Source organism: Toxotes jaculatrix, chromosome 23 (genome assembly GCF_017976425.1).
Source record: "Toxotes jaculatrix isolate fToxJac2 chromosome 23, fToxJac2.pri, whole genome shotgun sequence".
Taxonomy (NCBI): Eukaryota; Metazoa; Chordata; class Actinopteri; family Toxotidae; genus Toxotes; species Toxotes jaculatrix.
The window spans coordinates 4740851-4761168 of record NC_054416.1 but is presented as its reverse complement, the minus strand read 5'-3'; the positions used below and the strand labels follow the sequence as shown (position 1 = coordinate 4761168).

At 43.8% G+C, this 20318-nt stretch overlaps 1 protein-coding gene across 2 annotated transcripts; it reads right to left on the bottom strand.

The window, feature by feature from the left end:
* Positions 1-173: 173 nt before the first annotated feature.
* On the bottom strand, positions 174-20290 carry acin1b (apoptotic chromatin condensation inducer 1b). 2 transcript variants are annotated; one of them, XM_041031433.1, is made up of 17 exons: positions 20138-20290; positions 19044-19109; positions 18831-18942; positions 18433-18506; positions 16745-18103; positions 16399-16475; positions 11623-11743; positions 6792-6837; positions 5670-5812; positions 5325-5471; positions 5003-5174; positions 4662-4807; positions 3461-3568; positions 2962-3069; positions 2153-2528; positions 1860-1957; positions 174-1723 (listed from the first exon to the last, which is right to left on the bottom strand). In XM_041031433.1, the coding sequence occupies exons 1-17, from the start codon at positions 20270-20272 to the stop codon at positions 1403-1405; spliced, it is 3609 nt and encodes a 1202-aa protein (XP_040887367.1). In that variant the 5' UTR covers positions 20273-20290; the 3' UTR covers positions 174-1402. The 2 variants fall into 2 exon arrangements, with proteins under 2 accessions (XP_040887367.1, XP_040887368.1); XM_041031434.1 differs by having other exon boundaries at positions 16745-18100.
* Between the last annotated feature and the right edge of the window lie 28 nt (positions 20291-20318).

The following is a 20318-nucleotide window of genomic DNA, read 5'->3' as shown; positions in this document are numbered from 1 at the left end:
CCTTCTTTAAGCTTTTCCTTTGCACTGAACGTTGGTACAGATATTTTGTCAGTACGTTTGTGATAAAGGAGATGAAGGTCAGAAACACTCACACATCAGCTCAGTGGCTTGCAGCCAGGTCACGGTGCCTCCTTGTGAGAATCGACTGAGTAAACCCATCCGAGCAGACAAGCTGATAAACCAATTTAAATTTATTCATTTTTTAAATTCTTGGTACATTCAGCACTTGCAGGAGGAGAAAAAGCAACAAAATCAAACTGTTTCGAACTAAAAACGGAAAATTAAAAATATTAAAATTGTAACCATTACTCTATTAGAAGCTAAACTTTTTATTTTTTGCCTCCTTAAATATATATGATTCAAGGGGTTTGGAGGGATTTCAAAATGGAGACAGCTTCCTGTAATTGTTACAGAATAAAACCTCCACTTGACTAGAACTAATGTTTACCCCCTGTAAATTATCCACTAAAGACAAACTCGAGCATTTGCATGTCTCCGGCATCACACAACACATAGTGCCACGTATTATATGGTTTATATGTGTTGCATATAATACGCGTATGTTCCAGGTTACAGTGTTGAGACTTCATTACGAGTTGTATCTTCGTGGGAGATGAAGGATGAATGTTATCACTCCCACAAACATCACCTGCTGTAACACACAACAGCCGTCCAAGGCAGAAAAAAATAAACGTGATCCATAAAACAACAAAACAAAACAACTTTCCTCACGTTCACAAAGATGGCCTTTAAATCTAGTTGTATGGTTAAAAAAAAAAAATCTTAGTGCTGAAGAGTGGAGCACTAAAAGTGATCCTAGAAAATATTTGAAGGTCAGGGATCTATTTTGGACTGGTTTTATTACAGGGCTCTGAGGAGGAAGGAACTGTGCACCCGCAGAACTAAAATAAAGAGGCGGGCTCCCAAACCTCAGTGGGACAAAATCCTGAGGCGAGCCAAAAAACCACCGCCCTCCTTGCTTCTTTTCTTCAACAGAGAATAATTAACAACACTACACGAAGACGAGGAGGAACGCTGCTCACTACGGGGGTGGTTAAGGACTGGATTTTGCTTCTGGAAGACAGAAAGAGAAAATATTGGGGACTGGAGCTAAGTCAACCATTGTTTTACTATAAACCAAACGTAATCAACATTTTCTGGGTGAATCGACATTAAGGAGGAGGGGAAATGGCAGAAGTGTGTGGAAGACAACGCTGGCGTCAAAGTGGACGAATTAAAGCCCAGTGGGGCAGGTAGTGAGGAGCAGACACAAGTCCTGAATTTGAGGCAAGAGAACTGTTGTGGAAACACTCCCTCCCAAGACTTCCTGTCTGCTGTGCCCTCTGCTACACTGCTTACCACTATCTCTCTCTCCTCAGCTTCCCCTGCAGCTGCCCACCCCTCAGCGGCGTCTGTCCCTCTGGTTGCTACGGCTACGAGACCGGCGTCCGCTGCCGGCACCCACCGAGGGTCGTCTGGGCCGGTGGCCGCTGTCCCTCTTCTTGTCCCCCTCTCTGTCTCGGCCACGGTCCCTCTCTCTGTCTACGTCAGCTCCTCGCCCGGCTGCTCCGCCGCTCACTGTTACGCCACCGTCCTTCTCCCGGCCCCTCAGCCTCTCCTTCTTCTCCTCCTCACGCTTCTTGTCCTCCTCTTCTTGCTGTTCTTTGCGTCTTCGCTCACGCTCCTTCTGCCGCTCTGTACGGTCCAAAAGCCTCTGCGCCGCCTGGTGGACACAAAGCATGGTCAACTTACATGGTACAAGTGAAATCTCCAAACAAAACTCAGACTCTCGCACCAACCAGTGTGTGTCACAGACAGTGAGCTGCTGACTGAAAAACATCTAAGTGTTTAGGCCCAACCTGCTCCTCAGTGAGGGGAAGCCAGTATATACATGGAGCCGCTTTGGTCTTAAGGAACAAGTCGTCTAGAAGTTTGGCCGGAGGCTCATCTCCTTTCTCTGTGAGTGAGAAAACAGAAATGGGTCAATTTTCTCTTTTAAATAAGAAAACACATCATTACAGATTAACACTGATGAGCACAACAGAGCGGGAACACATTAGGTTTCTTGTCTTTCACCATATTTGTCAGTCTCCTATATACTGTAAGTAGTTATGGTATGGGGCAGAGGTATTTCCCCTCTCCTTGTTCTTACCCTTCTTATCTGTCTTTCTCTCCTTGCTCTTCGCCCTCTCCCTCCTCCTACGCTCTCTATCTCTGGATCGGGATCGCCGTCCGTCCTCTCCTGGTCTTGCAAATTCCCTGACCTTATCACGGTCCCATTCCCGTTCACCACGGGCCCGCTCCCGGCGCTCCATCTCTCTCTCCCGCTCCGCCCACAGGTCCCGAACTCCTCCAACTCCCCGGTCCCGTTCCCTGTCTCGTTCACGCTCCCTGTCCCTGTCGCGGTCTCTTTCTCGGTCCCGGTCTCGCTCGGGCATCAGTGGGGGCAGCCGGTTTTGAGGACCACCTGGTGGGGCAACATGTTCCTCCTCCCTGTCTGGCTTCAGGACACCTTTGTGAAAGTCGAGCTGTGGGGAAAAAACATAATAGAAATACAGAGACAAATGCCAAGGACATTTGATTGTGAACATTAAGTCTACAAATATAGAAAGAGATGCATAAAACATCTGACGCAACGCAGCTACCATTTAGGTTTGACGTCTCATCGGACGACTTGACACTGCCTGCATCTTAAAAACAAATCCCAGAGATCTTGTAGTACAGTGTGTTGCTGCTCATCTAAAATGGCTCCAAAAATAGAGCTGTTAATATTTTATTCCTTATACCTTTTACTTTGGACAGCACACCGCATGCTTTGGTGCACAGAAGTGATGAATCACCTGGGCATGTTTGGGGTTTTTTGTTTTTTTAAACACTTTAAGGCAACAACGTCCCTAAAATCTGAAGAGTCTATATTTTTTTAGTGTAGTGTATTTTGGCATTCAAGCCGTTCATCATTACCTCATCCTGCTCACAGAAGTCAACGCTGAGGACCTTGGGATTGCTCGGAGGCCATTTGGCCCCATGGATGGCAGTCCTGGTGGCGACTGCCTCCTCTGTCGTATTGTACTAGGATGGGAGGAGAGGGGAAAGTATCAGACTGAAAAATCCTTTTAAAGGGTGATCACATCTTAACCAAAGATGTGGCCAAGATACTTTGATTAATGTCTGAACTCAAACATGCAATCATGTAAAAACAGATTTCTTGTTTCTTTATATACAGTATGTATCTCAAAAGGCATTCTCCAGGAGAACAGCAGTAAACTAGTCCTACTGGAAGTCCACCTCTCACAATACTCCCCCACACAGAGCGAGTTCTAAAACCCTCACAACACCAAACACCAATCAATAAAAACAGTTCAGCAAAGGACAATATGTTTCATACAAACACTAGTTTTGTCAGCTGAATCATGCATTAAGTCCCAACACAATTTAAAATGGTTTATTTATTGGTACGCACTGTGACATAGCAGTGAGACTTGATCTTATCGATCCAGAACCCGTCTTCCACCACGGTGCCTGTCCGGTTCAGCAGCTCTTTCAGCTGGCCCAGAGTGAAGGGTCGTACCTTTGGGATAAGAAAAGACAACCAGTGAGTTATTAGACTCGGAGTGGAAGGAACATTCATGTAGAGCTTAGGGGGAAAGACTAAATGGAACTGGGTCGGCAGAGTTAAATGACTGGATCTGTGCTGAGATATTTAAGTTCTCTTACTAAAATCTGATCATGTCCAGATGAGGATGAGATACCTGCAACTTTAATTTGAATGAAGCCGTGAAATACTAATTACAAGTAGGAAAAACTGCAGCGAAACAGAGAAATGCTAAAACTAATGTTTCTAAAACTAATGACCGAATTCCCACCGGGTGTCAGCAGTACTTCTTATATAGATTAATGCTACAGTAACTCAAACAGGCATGTATCCTAAACTGATCACAGCTCAGAGGATATGCCCTTTTAATGGTCTTTCCTCTGGTGCCACCCTCAGGCCAGACGTGTGGATTTTTGCCCACTAGTGGTAAAGATAACTTAGCAACATCGTTTCTGTGTTTTATATCCATACAATCTTCATTAGTCTCACACCATAGCTTTAGTTTGTCAGGATTCTGTATTACTGTAGCATGAGACGTCCTTTTCAGAGACTGAGGCTGGGTGGCATTAGAGATCTGGCAGTCCTTGATCCATGTGTAACTTTAAGACTTGCCTCTATGGTGCAAACAAAAAAAAATATCTGCAAATGCTAGTCATTAAATGTGTGATGTCTTGTCTTGTCATAGTCTGTTTAGTCATGCACTGTGCCCCCAACTTAAGGTGATGCTTGACTACTGCCATAATACCTGGGTGAGTGCTCCTGACTCTAATTATGGGTATGATGGTGATGTGGTTTCCACTGGCATCAACACAATATGCCTCATTCACGAAATACGTGTATGGTGTATTTGAAAATCCAGGACTTCTCCCCACATAATTTTGGTTCGTGGGGAAAGTTCAAGGCTCCGACTCAGCCAAAAACCAAGAACATGACAGGATCTTTTTTTGTGAATTAATTTTTGACTTGCCAGAAACAAAACCCAATTTTCACAGACTTGGAAAAAGAACGCCACTTTTCCACTGGGTGTTCTATGTGTCTTGTACTGTAATGTACCGAGTTACAAACCCACCAGATTGGTCACATGGATGATATTTGAGACTTTGCCATGAGGTGGCGAGGGCTGCTTAGTTGTGAGGACAGGGTCGTCGATGGTGACGGACACGCCAGACTTCTGCTGACTGATGGAGCGACGCACCAGACTGTCGCTGGGGGTAACTGAGGGAAAGAAGAGGGAGAGGTGAGAAGTGTAAGTGGGACCAGCAAAAAAAAAAAAAAAAAAAACAGGAATGTGTGTAATCAAGAACAAAGTGCTGCCTGAGGGATGAACAAAGACAGAAGCTGCAAAGAGATTAGTAACCAACAATCTACAGCAATTAAAAACCCACAGACTTTTTTGATGAAGCAGTTTACCTTTCTTTGCCTCGCCATCAAGCTTGACAGATAACTGTGTTTCCGAGGCTTCCTCAGAAAGACTGTTCTTCCTTTTGTCTCTCGAAGTCCTGCGTTGTTTCTCTCTCTCCGTTTTCTCCACCTCTTCTTCTTCATTTGTCTGGCCATTTTCCTGACTGTCACCTGGGACAACCTGGGGAGAAAAACAGTGATGTCTCAAAAGCAGCATGTTACAAGATTTCTTATTCTTCAGATCAGACAGAAGTCAAAATGGATATGTGATGTTAGATATCTTAACAAGAACCACAGCTTTAGTATTCCTGTTAGAGTTGGTAAAAATTACCTGTGTGACAGTGCGTCGGATCTTGAGTCCTTTGTCCTGGTCACCATGGCTGGTGTCCATGTTCTCCTCGTCCCCAGACAGCTGCAGCTCCTCTGGGTGAAGCTCCACCACTGCCTCCTGGTTTACTTTGATCTCTGGAATCAAAGACTGAAGGACAGAGACACAGGCAAGAGAAGATTGGAAAAAAAGACAAGATGGCGAAACAGAACACAGTTCAGGACATCAGGACAAATCTGGGTGGAATTTACAAGGATTTCAAGAGGTTTTTGCAAAAACCACAAAGCTGACAAACATGTTTAAATAATTTTCAAAGCCTGAATGTGATCTGTTGTGCTGTGGCAGTACCTTCAGTGAGTCAGTGGTGATGCTGATCGATGGTTTCTTAGCAGTGACTGCTGTGCTGGAGCCCCACCGCCGCTTCCTCCCGGCTGCACTTCCCATCTCAGCCTCTCCTGCTCCTCCATCTGTGGCTGGAGAAGTCTTACTGCCTGTGGAGGAGTCAAAAAAATGTAGTTTATCATTGAGAAGAGAGAAAACGCACTCCAAGATGGATGATTTAGTCTTTGCTGAACAGAACGTCAGTGACAAGTCACTGCAAGTTCATAGCCTACAAGCAGAAATAACTAGTTAAATACTTTAACCTAAAAAGCTCTGCCAAGGGTGGCAATATGTCATTTAAGTTTATAGAGTTTATTCATCGAATCAAGGCATTAAATCATTTCAGCAACTACTTTCCAACAATGATTCATTTAAAACAACATTTAACAAGTTATTACATGTTTGCTGCGGTTTTCATTATTTGCTATTCAAATCCTATTGTCAAAGTCAAACTATGTGCACAATAGTTCATGTGGAATACTTTTCTCCACACAGAGCTTCTGGGAAGCACAGTACACAGTGTAAAATACTAGGAACCACGCAGTAGATAAACAGTGTACTGTGTAAAGCAAAAGAGCAGGAAATACTGAAGCTTGGTGACTGAAAATGTGTTACAGACCAAAACAGCACATTAATTATAGTAACGTGTTTGTTTAAATATCACTTATGAATCAGTGTTTCAACAACACTATGCCCTACAAGAGCACTTCAGTGGGAAAGCATAACACTGCTGTAATTTTGTTTTTTTTCCTATCAACATTTCCAACTGTGAAAAGTGTGAATTCATTTACGTATCTGCCACCGGTAGACGAGCCTACTGTCTAATTTACTGCTGTTCTACCCCCACTACTCCTTTTAAAAAATCCATTAAAACTGGTAGAACTAAACAAGTGCTATAAAGGAGGTAATTTATTTCAGTAAACAACACGTTTTGTAGTCTTCCCTAACAAAACTTTAATGTACAAAATGTTTGTTTTCTTCATTTAAAATACTAAAGGCAGGTTTCTTTTTCATTTTCGTTTCTCTCCCAAGTCCTCAAGTAGGATGAAAGATCCAGCAGTCGGGAAAACATGTAACTGGTATACTCACTGGTCAAGGATATCTTGCGAGCAGCAAAAGCCTTAGGAGTGGTGCTCTGGAAGGAGAGAGAGACAGAAAGAGAACATACAGAAACCCCAGGGGTGCGGGGCAAGATGAGAACCAAGAATCCAGACCCAAACAGGCATCAACAGAGAGGAGGTGAAACAGGAAAAGTGGAGGAGGGGGTGGGGGGTGGGGGGCAAAGTAACAGAGGCCTGCAGGCTCCAATTGTACCACATTAAGAAGAGAGTTCTTTGGTCGATACAGAGACTCCAGACACATTTCTGCCTTCCACCTCTGCTCAAAGACACCAAGATAAATCAATGCGTTTCCCTCTGTGTGTGTGTGTGTGTGAGGTAGACTCTAAGGACAAATCAAGTACATGATGTGCATTAAGACATGAGTAGGCCTGTGTGAAACTCAAACTGGATCCTATTCCTATGACATTACAAGGTGTCCATCAGAGTACTCTGAGAACAATCCAGGTGTGCATATTAAAAGGTTTTTAGCCAAAAAACAAGCATCTAAATTAGTATATTAAATAATTACCGCTACCTAATACCAATATCAAATATAATCTGAGCCTGCCAGTGATTAATGTTGTTATCCATTTCTCCTGTAATTTTCTATTGACAGGGAGGACACTTCCCCCTGTATATTAATCCTATATGCAAATTGTGTGACAGTAGCAAATCATCCCTGAGAAGCTGTAGCATTATTTCTGTGTGGTGTTCACACTATCTATGAATCCAGTAAGCTGATGAGTTCTGTGAAGCAGAGGTGGAGAACTGCGTGCTGAAGAATCACAGATCTTTTAGCAGGACTATCGATACTGCAGTTGAAATTCACCTTGACGCGTTACCGTATTTAACAACAGACAACTGTAGAGCCACAGTGTGTTCAGACGCTGGATGAGAATTCTCAGCTTGGTGTCAAAATATCAAATTAAAACTGCAGTACACGTGACAGTTCAAAAAATTGTACTACATTACAAGGAGGAAAATAATTCACTCCTCTTATTTACAAGAAAGATCAGGAGGAAAGAAAAAACTATTATCATCATTTTTTTTTTTTTTAACAGTTAATCATTTAAATTTTTTATACATTTTAAACAGAGGAATAATGACAAGTCATTTCCTGGTACCATTTGACACCTGATTCCTTACTGGCTCGACTATGGCCCAACCGCACGACAGTGTGTACTGTATCTAGGCAACAAGGATCCAATCAGAGAAGGCAGAGGAGTGAGGGCGGGGCTCGATTTGAGTGTGCAGATTAGCCACCAGGCAGGAACTTATCACTGGATTGGACTTTTTTCTTGAATGGGGCTGGGGAGAACTTTTCTCGATTGACAGAGTCACGTTTCAGTCTTTTGGGAAGCCAGGAGCTTCAAACTGTCTTGTGATGGATTCTGACAAGGGTCAGGCTGAGGCATGCTTTGTTAGAGTCCCATGATCTCTGAGGCACATCTGATGATTGTAAAAGGTGTCCGTGTTCTCCAGTATACAGTCCTGAAAGTCTTTCTGACACATGGGTGTTTCTTAAATGTCACAATGATAACAACATGTTGTCCTGGGATGTGTTCATGTGTTATCCATGAGATCTGTGTTCCCGTTTTTAGAAGTTCATTGATTTTTGATAACCAGAAAGTTTGCTGGACGGTTCTTGAGTTTGTTTTGCAATTTGACAGCACAGGAGGAAGATGAAAAAGGTGGAAAAACAATCCAGGAGCATTTTGGCTTTGTTACATTACAATCCAGGGAAGCAGTCAACAGGAGAGAGAGCTTATGGCATGGCTGGCATGAATGCCTCTGCACTCTCATGAAGTCATCTGAGATGCAAGGGCCAGGCTGTGGGTGTAGTGAAGAGATGGATTTGTAGATAAATAAATAACAGCAGCAATTTGCAGTTATCCATCTGCCAGCTCCACAGCACTGGCAACATATCTTAATTTCCAGGTGAAAAATCCACAGAGTCACGCCTGAGCTCACTGACAGTGTGGCTGCAGAGGAAGGACAGGCAATAATCGGTTGACCTATCCAGCTCTCTTGGCCCCGGTGTGGATGATCAACGTCACTGCGTAACCACAAAAAGCCACGGTGCATAATGTGTATCAGATTACATGTGCTTGGCATTATGTCCTTTGAATGTCTCTTGAATGCTACAGTGGAGCTGGTGCTGAGTCCAGGGCAACAGTTCTCTTATGATGATCACATTGAGCATATGTGACAGAATTTACATGCACAGTCAAAAAGTATAGGATTTCGCCTGCACAGCTCAGTGATGAGAGTCTCTCAAAAGACTGGCTAACTTGTCAAGGCAGTGAATGACTGTTATCCTTACAAGCTCAACCAGCAGCAGTGTCCCAGATGTTTGAAAGTGTGAGGTCCACATGGTTATATCATGTCCACAGTCACAGGTCTTACGCACAAAGTTTTCCATAAAACGTCCCACAAACATCTCTTCCAAGCAGATTATTTTAGTTGCTCCACTGGACTGTGTTTTGCTCTGGTCACAGCATGGGTTATTACAGCAGTTCTCAGTCCAAAGTCATTACTCCACCCCACAAGCAGGGGGCAGCGTGGGACTGGAGGTAGAGGCAAAAGTGAAACTGTAGAAATTTGTCTTTTCTCTGACTTGTGTCTGGGTTTTGGAGGACAGAGGCATGGATGTTGGAGGACGACCCTTGGACACGTGCGCATCTTCAAAATGGCAGACGGGAAAGGTGTGGAGAGGTGATACAGAGCGTTAAACACACTCCCCTTCCCTTACCCCGTCACTCATTACCACCACACCGTGCAGTACAGTCCAGTCCGGTTCAGATCAGCGAGCAGGCTTCCAGCCCCTGAGGCTGGGTTACCATGACAACTGTGTGCTGCTGCAGTTACCATGGCTGCCACTGCTGTCGGTGGTGGTCTGATGCAAGCTCCAGTTACTGCTGGCTCAGCGCATCACTGGAGGGCTACAGGGGAGGCCTTGCAGACTCAGGCTCAGGTTTTACTCAGTGCCATGGGGTTGCAGACTCTGGGCCTAATTCAGGTACCAGCGACGCACTTGGGCATAGCGGGACAGGAGTTGTAGGAGTAGGAGGAGGAGTGGAGTAGGTGTTGGTGGTGGTAGTAGTAGTACGCAGCAGGTACCATTAGGGGCAATGGAAGAGGCATGGGCACCTTCATAACAAAGCAATCAATGGGGTTTTAAACAGCAATCACACCATAAATATATATAGTGAGAGAGAAGCGTTCATGATGGGATACAAAGGCAAAGGATGGAAAATTAAGGGGACAAAGAGGGGAAGAGAGACAGTGAATAAAAGAGAGAGAGGCAGTGTGAAAGGAGGAAGCAAGAGAGCAGGGAGAATGAAAAAAGGGTGAAAGAAACAGCAGCAACAAGCCCTGATGCATCTCTACACACACTGTCAGGGTCCATAACTCATACAAACCCAAGGGGGAAACAAAAAAATAAAAAATAAAAACACGCACAGTGAAAAAAGACATGCTGATAATAACTTCAATAGCACAGAAGCTCACCAGTAAATCTAAATTAGGTATTCAAAATAAGAATGCGCAATGTTGTGTATGCTTGTGAGCATCTTCTGGTGCTGCTCTTCATCTGGTTTCAACAACAGAAGCTAGAGAAGCTTCATGCTGAGCTCTAACAAAAATCATCTGTGGTTCTAAATGAGAAAACGCATGTAAAAATTCATTGTTTTTTTTCATTTAAAACTGCATGTGATAGCATCAAGTGAAATACTATAGTCCTGTGCAGTGACTCTTAAGATCCTGACACACCGTGCCCAATAAAGTGACAGACTGAGCATTGACAGTGGCTGACGGTTGGTGACTGAAGTACCTGCTGGCATGAAGGAAAAAAAAGTCTGTGTTTTTATTCCAAACATAGTGGAAAACACAAATGATCATAAACAGTATTAACATAGCTTGGGATACCAATAGTGAATATGTCTGACAAAAAAAAAACCTGCAACTGGCAGCGTGAGGTTTTAACTTTGCTTTGTGCTGGTATTGTCACAAGAACAAAAGGCGGAGGCAAGATGATAAAGAGAAACTGGATCAAAAGTGGTGAACAACCAGTCAGGGAACTCCCTCTCACCGACTATCTCTGCCACCGATTCAATGCTCTCAGTCATTTGAAATCTTTTGCCAGATACACCAAGAAAACTAAGGACTATAGTCGACCAGGAACGATAAACAGTGATCGATAATTGACTTGGTGTGTCAGGGACCTGAGGTTTGATGTTTTCACTTTCTCTCACTACCTCCCTAATGCACATACAAGAACAGTGATTTGAGGAGCATGCACACTCTGCTGCATGAATGTTTAATTTAACACACTATTACCCTCGCTACTTGTATTGCAGCAACATCAGAGCTTAACATCCCTCTACAAGACCCAGCTAGACAATGGACGTGTGTAAGAGATCATCTAAGTGAATGAGCTAGCTATGAAATGTTAGTTGCATTAAACACAGATGAAAGGATTAGTTAATTCCTGTTTAATTCAGGACCCAACTCCAACTCAACCCATGTTTGTGCACCTATGATAAATTGTAAAAACATCTAATTGAGTAAGTAATTGAGTCGGTTGAACATTAAAGAGGTTTAAAGGATGCAGAAACTGGACACAGAGTCAGAACGAAAAGGATAAGATCTCCACAGGTGCCAAAGGTGTTAATGGCTGTAGAAACACTGGGGTTGTGTTGGTTTTGAGCGACTCTCTAAACTTCCGCTGCGAACTACACATGCTTGTATGTGAATGAGGATGCAGGTTAGTGGGAGACAGAGCAAAGACCCGGGCAGCCCCACCCTCTCAGTGACCTTACCTCCTCCAGGCGGTTCTCGTTGTTCTCCGGCTCAGCCCCGGAGGCCGGCTGCTGGGCCATGGAGCTCTCTGAGTCTGGTTCCACCTCTGTCACAGCAGCTGCGCTGGGCTCTGACACCTCCCTGCAGGAGTAAGAGACAGTTGGGGTGAGTAGTGAAGGGTGAGAGAAAATAGGCTTTGGCTCAGGGTCACTACTAGTCTGACTTGGAACTGGAGACTGATCAGTAAGTGTGTCTGGTCTGCCCAGGTAATAGTGTCTGGTGTTAAACTTGCTATTTTTGCCTGCTCCTGTGTTACTTTTTCTAAATTTATCTCTGATGCAGCTTCAGTTTATCTCTCTTTCACCAGCCAAACAATGTTTTGCTTAAATTGAAAACAAAAAGCCAATATTGGACACTTGTTGCCATCTGCAGGTGATACATATTTTTTGAACAGTTCAAATTTTTAGAAGGAACGAACACAATCATACTCTCAGTCAGTGTGACAACAAGGCTTGGCAGCACCTTACGTGTCTGCTGTCACTACCTGACAACCTGAGAGTGGGTGTGACTGTTGCGTTGACTGGAGGATAAACTGCATCAAAGAAATCCCAGTTTCATAACTGTTTAACATTTAGCTTGAGTTTTAACTTAGAAAAGACAAAATCTAAAACTTGTTCATTGTGCATGTCCATGTTTTTTGGTATTCCATGGCCTTAGATAAAATAAAGTGATTACCTTCAGTTATGGATGCTAGAGCAATGCAAATATGCTAAGAATTATTCAAACTTGGGACTAGCTGCCCTGGCTAGCGCTGCTATACATGCTTCACCACTTCAGATACTGAAGACAGAGCTGAAGGAATCTGTGGATTACTTTACCAACACTAATGTGGATTCAGTTTGATGACTGATTATTTAATGTCATCTTTCAAGCAAACGTTACCAAACATTACCTACTTACAGATTCTCAAAATTGAGGATCTGTTGCTTTTCCATGTCGTATGTGATAATAAACGGATTATCTTCAACAGAACAAGCAATTTAATGACATCACCAGGATCTTTAGGGCATGTTGCCTGCATTTATCACTTTTATCTGACATTATATAGATCAAACAATTAGCAGGTTAATAAGAAAAGATAAGAATCATCAGTTGCAACTCTAATCAAAGGCAGTCTCAGACAAAGACAAGCACGGCTGCGTTCAAACTCGGCTCTTGAGACCGGGCAGTGTGAGGGTTAGTGTGAGAGGAGACAAAACGATGTGCAGGACAAGACAGAGGAAAACACTGGAAGAGTCAGAGGAAGGGTGCTGGAGGCCAGTGATCTGGGTCGCTCTTACTATAAATAACTCACCAGATAACTGACACCCAGGGTCACAAACACTCCTCAAACTAACTTATCGTCCAGGACAAACACTCGCAGCTGAATCCCTGTGTGTGGTCCTCATCTGATCCATGCTGGGTCATTATGGATAAAACAAACAAATAAATAAATAAACAGCCTAACTGAGCTAATGAGAGCCATGCACTGTGGTTACTATGACTCAGACCTCACACAGCCAAACCTTTCTTCACATTTTATTTCACTGTTGTTATCTACAACAGAGAAAAACCAAGCAGATGTCATCATTATATTTTTAGCTACCCCCTCAACTTCTCCTGCCAGCATTATCAAAAGCCTCCTCCGCTGCCTCCATGTGACGACACAGGCACCGCGGCAGCACCCTGTAGGTGGGAGAATCACATCCTCTAGCATCCTTCTCTCCATCATAGTGCACATTCCCCTCTATTGTTTGATTGACTTCATGGCTCTGTGTATTGTATTTAACAGTAAACAGAAGTAAATAATACAGATAAATATACCTCACATTAGGAGGTATCATCACTAGGAAAACAGTTGACAATTATTTCTGTTATTGATTAATCTGCCAATTATTTTCTCAATTAATCGTTCAGTTTATGAAACTTAAGAAAATAGCAGAGAGTGCCTATCACAACTTCCTGAAGTCCAAAGGTGAAGTCTTCAAATGTCTTGTTTTGTCTGTCAATCAGTCCAAAACCGAAAACTATTCACTTTACTATATTTTAGCTTGCAAACTGTTAGGCACACAGTCCCACGTGGCCAGCTCAGTCAGCCAAAGCTCAGCTTTTATATTTCCCCACAACATGTAACACTGCCACTGACAAAGTTTCTTTAAGACGAGGGCCTGCAATGTTAGTCTGAGCTACTGAAATCTACCCAGAGTGTTAGGAGAGCCTGTTCAACCTCCTTCTCTAGAGATTAGTCACTGGCAGAAGTGTCTGCAGGAGGACGGCATTTTCCCCTCCTCCACACCACACCAATTCTCCTCATTTGCCCTAGGTGTGGATGTCAGTGTCTATGTGTATGTGGCTCTGTGGTAAGGCCAGAGGCACACCTGCGCAGGCTATAAAGGGAGACAGATGTCAACTAGAAATACAACCCCTCAGAATCAGGATTATCACTGAAAGAAAAAAACAAAAAAAACAAGTGAATATGTAATGAATGTAAAATGTACCATAAAATAACTTCATAACTTCTCAGAAACCTGACAAAAAGCAACGCAGTATGAACTAACACACTAATTCCCCTTGCTGTTCAACAGAATTACTCAAATCGTGTCCTAATTAACAAATTGGCCTCATAAAATAGACCAAAACATTGTCACTGATCAAATCACACATGTAGTCGCCTCCCAGGGAACAAGAGTGTGAGTACTGGTGCCAGCTGGGAGAATTATATCACACCATAAGGGCCCATTCACACTGACTGTACAGCTAACAGATGTCTGCTTTAATGATCTCCCTTGACAACAGTGAGATCATTAACAGCTACAGCCACACAAATCCAAAAATACAAACAGTCCTCTGCGGTCTAGACAACAAGATGCAGTGCAGTACCGCAATGACTGACCCTTGATGGACAATGAAATGGCAATATTCACGTTTCAAAATTTCATATTCAAGAAAAAACGTGCTCTGAAATAAGAAGTTATCTTTTGGCTGCCTGGCATGACAGACACTGTTGAGGTCAGCAGGAGAGTGGGGGGAAAAAAAATCACTGTCCACATGCTTCTCCCCATCACACTATGAAATCTGAGCCCATTATTTATTCATCAATATGTTCCTTCTTTGAAGAGCTATTTTAGACACTGATCAAAGAAAGCAGACCCCTTCCCCCCCCCCCAAAAAATCTTCCCTGCTCCTTCACCCAACAAAAGACTCTCACGACGTCCCCACCCCCGGTCCTCCTCACATGGGCGAACATGTAACACGTTCATAACCAGGCCAACGTGCACTAATGATATGAAATTTAACAGGCAGGAGCTGCTAGCAAGCAGCGCCATGCAGAGCATGTCTCACGGAAAGAAACGACAGGCTGAGACCGGCTACGTTAACGTATCCCCCGTATTCCTTTCTGGACAAGGGGTGTAAAAGTACAACCAGCAACCTGAAGCCTTGAGTCGCCCTCTGGCTCACTCTTACCCGTTTTTGTTGCCTTCGGACAGCATTATGGCCGGCCTCGAAAGGAAACCCCCGCTGATGAAAATAAAAACTAACACCCTGTTGCCGAGGCTTATTCCGGTCAGGCGTGGGTTGAAATCGGGGACGCGAGAAAAAAAAAATCCGGTCGCGGTTGTTTGTACTGCTGATTAGCCGTTAACTGCGTCGGTATCAGGGATGCAATGAATGCGTGACGGCCATGTTGGCTAGTGAGACCTGTGTCAAGTCTCCCAGAGTGGAAGGAAAAACTACCTTCCGGTCACAGATTTCCAAAATAAAAGCTCTGTTGGACGCTCAAATATGACGTTTTCCACAAAAAAAAAGACCTAAAAAGGAAAATTACACGAAAAAGACAACAGGAAAGACAATGAAGGAACGCGGAACAGGGCCCTTTTTTCTCTCATGCGGCAGTCACGCCGCTTGCGTGGCTGAACGCCTGACATGAAATATAATCAGCTATAATTGGGAGCAATGAGAGAGAAGGCACTGGGGTGTGTTTACAACGTCTTGAAGGAATGCTGTCAGCTCTGTGACCAATGTTTTAAACTAAAACCATGTTGATAATCGATACACAATGGGAAATTGCTGCGACCATTTATGTGACAAATCAATTTTTGCTTTGGAACAGGGCACAGAGTCACCAGTTTTTAAAAGCACAAATACATTAAGTTAAACTACAAAGTTTAAGAGAAATGGATATTAGTACAACCCAAAATAAGGGTCAGTTTATTCAACTTCAGTGCAGACAGGTTTTGGGAATTGTTTACCACATGTCTGCTGTTGTTGTATGGTCATCTCATACTGCTTTTGTTCTTTCCTCTGAGGGAAAATATCCTTTGATTTAGTCCATGTTGTCTACATATTTCCATGTACGCACAGTGTCGTTTCATCACTGCGTTTGACTTATCAGCTTCTCTGAGGTTAATCCTGACATGTCAAACCTTTACAAATATTAAGACCTATTATGAAATGTTAATTCAGTTTGTCCTGCAAATCACAGCTGTTTTGGTAAGACACTAATTACAAACAGCAGTTACTCACAGGAAATTGCTAAAAGAGAACAGAAACCTAAACTACTTTGAAACACATATCTCTGTTCCCAAATATTATAGGGAGCCACTAGAGAAATGTATGCATCACATCACATTATTCAACAGCAAACACAGTGCACACAGTAAAAAAAAAAAAAAAGCAAGAAGGTGGTGTATACAGCATAGAAATTAACAATGATGCTTTGCTGTCTTGTTATTATGGTTTTCTGTATTTTTACTGACCTTTTTGGGAGATATCGTTTCTCTGCCCCTTTACTCAGGTTAGTTTCTTCCACTGCTTCTTGTCCTTGGTCTACCTTCTGTGGAATTATTCAGATTAAAAGCAATGAAAGGCAAGTAGCAATAATATGTCAGAAGAGATTTAGCTTTATATGCATGTCAATATAAGCCAGGAAGGACCGAAATTACTCCAACACTGATAAAAAAAAAAAAAAAAAATAGATATGATACACCAGAAACAACACATACTGAAGGACTCCTGAGTGATGTTGTATGGCGTCTTGTTCACAAATATTTTACCTTAAAAATATTTATCAATGACCTAGGTGATGACAGTTTGATCACTGACCTTCAGTTGCTTGACAGTGCAGGATTTATCCCTGGAGGAGGACGACTGCGATGAGCGTGAAGAGGAGTCTGATTTGGAGTCAGAATCTGATGATGAAGCTGAATCTTGTGCCTCAGTCACAACCATCCTGTCTGTCTGCTGTCTCTTGTCCTGTTCCTCCTTTAGGCGTTTCTCCTCTTTTCTCTTCTCCTCATCCTGGCGTTTTCTCTCTTTTTCTTGCTCTTGTTTCTGCCTCTGTTTCTCCTCCTCTTCCAGTCGTTTTCTCTCCTTTTCCTTCTCTTCTTCTAAGTGTTTCTTCTCTCTCGCCAGTTCTTGTGCTTTACTTCTTTCTTTCTCCTGCTCCTGCTGTCGTTCTCTCTCCTTCTCCTCCATCTCTCTGTTGTCTTGTTGCCTCTTTCTCTCCAGTCTTTGCAGCGGAGATTCACTGGCAAACGCGGCAGTGGAGTGTGCTGTATCTCCTGAGATTTCTGCAGATGGGACGTGTTCCCGTGCACGGAAAGCCCCCTCTGACTCCATTTTATGTACAAGCAGAGAAAGGGGTCCTGGTCTGTCCTTCACAAGGGGCTCTGGACTGCTGGAGCGAGAACTTGAGTCAGAGTCTTGCCTCTGCATGGTAGGAGGTGGGAAAGACGCCACCCTTCGGCCACGTGCCCGCTCAGGGCCTTCTCCCTCCTGGTCATCTGGGTCTGGTGGGCTCTGCTTGGGGGTGTCAGGGAGGGGGAACAGGTCAGGGGGTGGTGAGGGAGGAGGCGTGGGATGACGCAGCTGCATGGGTGTGTGGTGTACCTGTGGTGGTGGGATGTGCTGCGGAGGCTGAAGCTTGCGTTTGGATCTTGCGCCTGCCGATGGGACACTGGGAGGCATCGGCTGCGGCTGGGGAGGGACCCTGTTGCCCCTGCGTGCTGTGCCAGGACCAGGCCCCCAATCCTCATCATCCTCACTCTCATCTTCACCATCATCTTTGTCACTATCCTCATGGACATTACTTCCTGCTGATACTCCAGCAGATCGGCTAAGGTGGAGGACAGGATGAGCTGATCCTGGTTCACTTGGTGCTGTGCCCTCCTTCTCCTGGGCTCGGGGCATGGCAGGAGGAAGCCCCTGGCGGTCAGGCTTACCCAGGACACGCACAGACAGGGAGGCTACAGCGCGGGGAGGAGAGGGGGCAGGTGGCTCCTTATGTCCTATGGCTCGCTGCATCCTAGTTCCTGGGGCCTCAGGGAACTGCTGGCAGTGGAGGGTAGGACTCGGGCCCATGTCAGGGCTGTGCGCCATTATCCCGTGACTTACCACCGGAGCTCCTCTGCCTCTCTCCTCTGCCCTGGTCAGTGGGGGCTGGGAGGGTATGGGGTAATGCTGCTGGGCACAAATTATGACACATGACACACATTTTGATGCATTTACAATCATAGAAATTTTAATTCAAATTTTCACGATCTTTCCTGCTCTATTAAGACCACAGAAACACAGTTTTAACACATTTCAACAAATCTGTGTCTTAAATGTCAACATAAAAAAAACACCAGCTACAATTTGACGAGAGAAGTGGAATATTGAGACATGGGGGGGAAAAAGCCTTTTAACAGCATTATCTAAGCGGTGTTTAGTGTGCAGCCTAGTGTGTCTTGTTTGGTGGGATAAATCCTTGGTTTTCCTAATTTGCCAATTTGAAAGTGGATGTTACTGACCTTGTCAGAGACAAAGGCGGAGCTGTCATTGTCCTCTGAGTGCTCTTCATCCTCCTCCGGCACTGCTGGGCTCTCTGTCAGTGGGGGACACATGGCACAGGTTAAGGGTCACAACCAAAGTGAGGATTAAAACTCATGACACACACCAGCTGGACCCTAAACAAGAGCAACTATTCAATCAATTTCTGTAGGCTGTTCTTATGTTATATTCCCATGACAAAAGAACAACTTTTTTCCAAATCTCTTCTGTAATGTGTTTTTCTTCTAAAAACATTTGTTTAATAATCCAATATGGGACCTAACTGGGATCTGTTTATGAGCGTGTTCATCCATATGTACGTTGTTCATATAGTAGAGATTGTTTATTGTTTGATTTGTGATTGTGTGTCATGTTATACCATCGGCTTCTTCCTCTTGCTGGGCCTCTCTCTCAAGTCTCTGGCGAAGAAGTTCCTGCTGCTTGGCCAGGTACTGTTTTATGAAGCTGTTCTGGCACATCTCCTCCCCTATCTAAAACACAGGAAAGTACAAATAACAGCATTCAGAAAATTACATTGCATATGTTGTCAAAGAATTAACATACTAACCAATCTTTAAAAACTGCCTCCTACCTGAGAGTTGGGCTGCAGCCCACTGTGGGAGGAAGATGACTTCTGTAGGTTTTCCAGCATCAGAGCCTGCCGGGAATGAGTAAAGGGAGTAATGTGGAATGCAAAATTATACTTCATAACATTATACTGAAGACACAAACCATAATTGGTACCATAATTTTATTTGATTATTTTTCTTACAAAAAAGTGACCATTTATTTTACAACAGCAATGAAATAAATCTTTATAAAAATAAAATGACATTTTTTATTCACATAATAACTTACATTTGACTATTTTTATTTATTAAAAATAAATATAGGATTCATTATTTCCCCACTAGAACTTTATTTCTGGCTGCACGGAGAGGCCTCTGAAATAGCACTTTGACATTAATGTTAGAAGCTACAATTTCAAGACATATGAGGGAAGCTAACTGAGTAAATAAAACGTTAACAGCTCAAAAGAATAATAATTCAGGCTTCACATCAGCTGTCTGGCGACATGTTTCTGTTGCGGGGGGCTTAAGACTCACGACCTCAGTATTTCTACAGCCCTGAAACCTGTGGTTGTTTGTGGGCTGAAGGTCACCACTGTTGGGCAAAACAACAACCACAGTGATGATACATATCAATAATAATAGTAACTTGCAATAAAACTGCATAAATTACTCGTCGGTGAACCTCGGAAAATTGTGTTTACATCGCAAGGCGCGCCCCCGCAACTCCAATACAAACACACACGCACACGGAGCGCGGGCACGCTCATGTACTGTACACGACGTGCGGCTGTTCCCTTGCTTACACTCAGCTTAGGCCTCGACTTGACAGGTGCACAGTTCAACTGTGTGCAACACGATGGACTACGAGTAGTTACCAATTAAGTACGAGCTCCGTTGGGAGACAGTTTCTTTCCACTGTCAATTACAAATAACGTAAAACAAAAACTGTTGTTTATATGTAATAACGAGTCCAGGGCGATTTATGTATTCCCGCTTCCGAGCCCACACACCGATACGGCCTCTAACGTTAACCCCCCCACCATCTCTCTCTCTCTCCTCCTGCTGAACTTAGCCAGACTCGACACAGGCGTCCGTAACATGGGAGAAAACTTACCCCTTTCAGTCGCTTAATGAGAGTGTTTTTCTGCCCGCTTTTTGGGAGGTTTCTTTGCTCCAGAGCCGCTTTCAAATCCGCGACTCGGAGCGATTGTAGAGGTTTTCCATCAAGCGTAATATCTTCGTCCGCCATTTTGCTCCCTCCGCTTGTCTAAACTCCAACAAGCGTCGCTACGGCT

Bases quoted from the DNA above. Each gene is read 5' to 3' on its own strand.
- acin1b (XM_041031433.1), bottom strand. From the start codon at position 20,272: ATGGCGGACGAAGATATTACGCTTGATGGAAAACCTCTACAATCGCTC. The intron at 18,507-18,830 runs GTATAACATGAC...CCCCACTGACAG, and splicing joins GCAAGAGGAAGAAGCCGATG to AGAGCCCAGCAGTGCCGGAG. The intron at 6,838-11,622 runs GTAAGGTCACTG...CTCTCCTTCCAG, and splicing joins ACGAGAACCGCCTGGAGGAG to AGCACCACTCCTAAGGCTTT.